General features: G+C 44.5%; 1 protein-coding gene and 1 pseudogene across 1 annotated transcript in view; one reads left to right on the top strand and one right to left on the bottom strand.

Moving 5' to 3' along the window:
- The window catches only part of LOC105536574, an 11,937-nt pseudogene extending 10,857 nt beyond the window's left edge, over positions 1 to 1,080 (bottom strand).
- Positions 1,081 to 3,062: 1,982 nt separating this feature from the next.
- The window catches only part of LOC105536573, a 24,300-nt gene continuing 23,233 nt past the window's right edge, over positions 3,063 to 4,129 (top strand). The window contains exon 1 of the mRNA XM_011975974.1: positions 3,063 to 3,076. Within this exon, the coding sequence (XP_011831364.1) occupies positions 3,063 to 3,076 (14 nt within the window). The remainder of the gene's footprint in view (positions 3,077 to 4,129) is intronic.

The raw sequence follows: 4,129 nt of genomic DNA, 5'->3' as shown, positions 1-4,129 counted from the left end.
CCCCTACTCCTTCCTGCAGCATTTAAAAAGATCTCCACATATCTGTGCTGCCTATTAGCTTTGTCTTTTGCCATAGCTGCGACAGCATTCTCGTGAGCAGCAAACTCAACATCTGCCCTACCAGTAAACTCTGTCATTGAGTCCAATTTCAATATGTACTCTCACGGGGTTAAGAGGTGAACAGAAATTATATCATTCTCAGTGGCTCTGTAAGGTAACCCCCTAGTGTGTACACAGTGCCCTGTGGTGCTCTGGAAACTGGACCCACCATCTCCACATCCATGATCAGACATTCCTGAAAAACAGTAAATGCAGTCTTTTCCAAATCTACCAGACCTACAGCCACATCTATCATTACAGCCACGATAGTCATCACAGCCTCTATACCCTCCACCATAGGGACCCTGCCTCAGCATTTCAAACCCAGCTCCTCTGCCAATGCTATTATAGCCTCGGCCAGCCCCTGGCCTATCACTGGGACACGGCCACTGCACAGCCATGAGCTTGTGAGGGGGATCATAGTAGGTCTGAACTTCAGCTTGGCTATTCTAGACGATTTCAATGTACCTGTGCCCTGTTCTTTGCCAGTGTTTCTTCAAGGCCTTCTCAGCTACCTCCTGCAAAGCAAACTGCAAAAAGGCTTCCCCTGAAAGTCCACTCGCAGTGTTAATCCATTTGGCACAATTTCCAACCCTGAAAAGAAATGAACAATCTCTTCCTTGCTACAGCCAAACGGAAGTCCCCTAAGCCAGACGAAGCCATCACTGGCAGTATCAGGGCTATTCAGACCTGTGTGCTTCAATACCCAATCCATTTCAACACTGTTAGACTTGAATACTTCAGCGTATCTGTGTCCCATAGTTTCTCTGTCTTCAAAGCCAATTTCGCTTCATCTGCAGATTCAAGTTCAACAAATGCCTCACCACTTGGTCTGCCTTCTCTGATGTAGATGAAACAAATATCTGATGTGCCATTTTATATTTTGCAATCAGGAAAGTGCATCACTTCATCGGCTGAGCAGGACCAGGGTAGGCCCCTGACCTTTACCACGAACCCCTCCCTGCCTTCCATGCTCAGCATCGTGGCGACTGTTCAGCTCTTGGTGGCAAGTTTGACTGAGTGCAATTTTGGTGTAGTGGGCAATTTTCCTCCTTCTGCCTTCAAATGGGCTATAGTGAGATGACAACCAGAACTACTTATGCTCACATAAGCAAGTGATCACATGAGCACACCAGCTTTACCTCTTATCTGTGCTACCATCTAACTTCTCTGTGCCTCTGCTGTCCCATCTGTCACACGAGACTAATGCAGGCCCTCACTTCCCTAGATGTTGGGTTGTGAGGACCAAAGAAACATCATTCCCCATCTCTTTCTCTGCCTATACCTTTTCCTCTATTCTTTTTCCCCTCCAGAAACCCAATGACCTTGGACTTCCCTGAGTCCCGCACTGGTTGACACATTACATACTGATTCTTCCCTCTTAGGGAAGATGAGCCTAGCTTCCATCGGGAACAGACCAGCACATTCCATCAGTCCCTTCTCCTGACTGTACATTCCCTACTTCACTCCCAGGCTCAGCAGCACAGCCTCTAGATGTTTTGTTCTTGTTTCATCACCAGGCGGTGCTCTTTCCCACAGTACTATAAAGCAATTCCTATTTTTCACTTTGCTGAAAAGGTGTGCCAAATGACTGCAATTCTGTGTGCCCAGATTATGATAAGCCTACCCTGGTGTCCTGCCTAATTAATCACATCACAGTCCACTGGCATTTTCATCAGGAGCCTTTGCTTGAGTGGATGGGAGTAGGCTACAGATTCTTCTCTGTTGTCTGGCTGGAGTAGAGCAGTTACTGTCTAAAGGTTTTCTGTCTTGGTAGACTGCCTCCTTTCCTGGACCTTTAGTTATACATAAGAGGCTTTTGCTGGGGGCTGTTTTTGGTCTATGCTTGTTGACGTTTACAGACTGCTGGCTTCTGGGATATATGAAGCAAAAACGAAACACAGGGAGTCACTCCTGTGTCAGTCCTTGGATCCTGAAATCCATAGCCAGTTTGCCTTTTAGTCTTCTTCTGTTTGTTTTACATATAATACTCAGGATTTTCAGCCGTACTTGGTGAGAGGAACATGGCAAAGTATGTCTACTTCATTTTCCCAGGAGTGGAAATCTCCCAGAACTGTGCTTAGAAAAGGCTTGTTGTGTAGGAGACAGTTTTGATGGGAAGCAAAGATGGGTGGCAGAGGACCAACTAGGGGGCGACTGTTAGTCAACAAGAAAAGCTGAAGACCTGGATTGGCCAGTAGCACTGGGAGAAAACTATTTAGAGGTTAACAAAGACAGGGAAGAGCAACAAAAACAAGCCTAACAGGCAGTCAATGTGGTCCACAGTAGAACCATTGCTTAAGGCAGAATTCCTCTGGCAGAAATACGGATTTGCAGTTTTCAACAGGCGCGTAGTTTTTGAATGGACTGTCTCCTGTTCTAGTGGGTCTTTAATTTGTGGGGAACAAAAAACTGTCCTTTTAAAAACTGAAGAGATTTGACTGAGTGTTCGACCAAACAAGATCTTACTGTTGCATCCATAAGGTTAAACATAATTAGCAAGCATCAGAGGCAAACAGAATAGCATTTTGAAAAGTTCTGAAAATAGGCCAGGCATGGTGGCTCACGCCTGTAATCTTAACACTTTGGGAGGTGAGCCCAGGAGTTTGAGACCAGCCTGGGCAACATAGTGAGACGCCTGTTTCCACAAAAAATGCAAAAATGAGCTGGGCGTGGTAGGTCACACCTGTAGTCCCAGCTACTTGGGGGGCTGAGGTGGGAGTGTTGCTTGAGCCCAGGAGGTGAAGGCTGCAGTGAACCGAGATCACACCACCGGACTGCAGTCTGGGTAACAGAGTTAGACCCTGTCTCAAGAAAAAAAAAAAAAAAAGTTCTGAAAATAAAATGCTTCAAGACCCTTGTATTTTTATTGTAGCTAGTTTTTTGTCTTATAAAAGTTTGGTTTTCTGGAAATGAATAATGACTTCTAAATTTTTGCTTTATTAAATTATAAAACAAGGGCTATGTACATCATAATGTAAAAACAACAATAAAGCAAAGTGTCACAGAAAAACCTACTTTTGCTGGCACCTCTCCATTTTATTTCACCTGTTTATCATATAAATGACCTTCCTAACTAAGTTAGAATGTGTTTTGCTATGGGTAACAGGAATCCTGATGAACAGGGTTTTAAATATAAGGACATATCTGTTTTACCTAATAAAAAGCCCAAGAACTGGCAGTCCCTTGGTGAGATTGGAAGATTAACAGGGTCATCGAGGATCCAGGGACTTTCCATTCTTGACTCTGAATTCCCAGCAGCCTGCTTTCATTTTCCAACTTGTTGCCTCATCATCATAAGATGGTTTCGATAGGTGCAAGCATCACAGCCTCTCACAGTCTAGTAAGAGACAAGGAAGGGAGGGAGGGGGAAAACATTTCATCTTGTGTGCCTCTCTCTTCTCAGGAAGGAAAATTTTTCTCAGAAACCCCGAGAGATTTCCTCTGATCCCAGTCAGAACTGCTCAACTGTCCAACTCTGCCTGCAAGAAGACTGAGCACCACCACTATTTGGTAAAGACCATGATAGCCATGCTTACCTTAGACCACGGGTTCTCATCAAGGGTATGATGGGAGGGGGCAGTATTGAAAATATAGAAAGGGACACTTTCAGTTGTCACATAAACAGAGAGGTGCTATTGGTATCTAGTGGGTTGGTCTAGGGATGCTAAATGTCCACAAAATACTTTTCACACACACACAAATTGTCTTGTCCAAAAACAACAGCACACTTGTTGAGAAACACTGGCTTACAACGGCCATAATTCATCTCCTGGCCTGAAGACACTATGACTCAAACACAATTTAGAAGTTCCTAGATTGTGCAAGAGGAGGAACATGGCTCCCAGTAGTGTGTACTGGGATGTTGGAAGGAGTACAGCAACGCCTAGTCATTCTGGCATGCTAAATCCTTTTCAGAAAGCTGCTGTTATTTGTACCGAATGGGCAACCAGGAAAGAATTACAGGGATCAGGACAGGGAAATTCCATGCAAAGTGTGCCTTTATTTTTCCCAGTAAAGGGATTTTTTT

The sequence above is a fragment of the Mandrillus leucophaeus genome, unplaced genomic scaffold (assembly GCF_000951045.1).
Source record: "Mandrillus leucophaeus isolate KB7577 unplaced genomic scaffold, Mleu.le_1.0 Scaffold160, whole genome shotgun sequence".
In the NCBI taxonomy this organism is placed as follows: Eukaryota; Metazoa; Chordata; class Mammalia; order Primates; family Cercopithecidae; genus Mandrillus; species Mandrillus leucophaeus.
The sequence above is the reverse complement of the archived record's forward strand: the minus strand, read 5'-3'. Positions and strand labels throughout refer to the sequence as shown.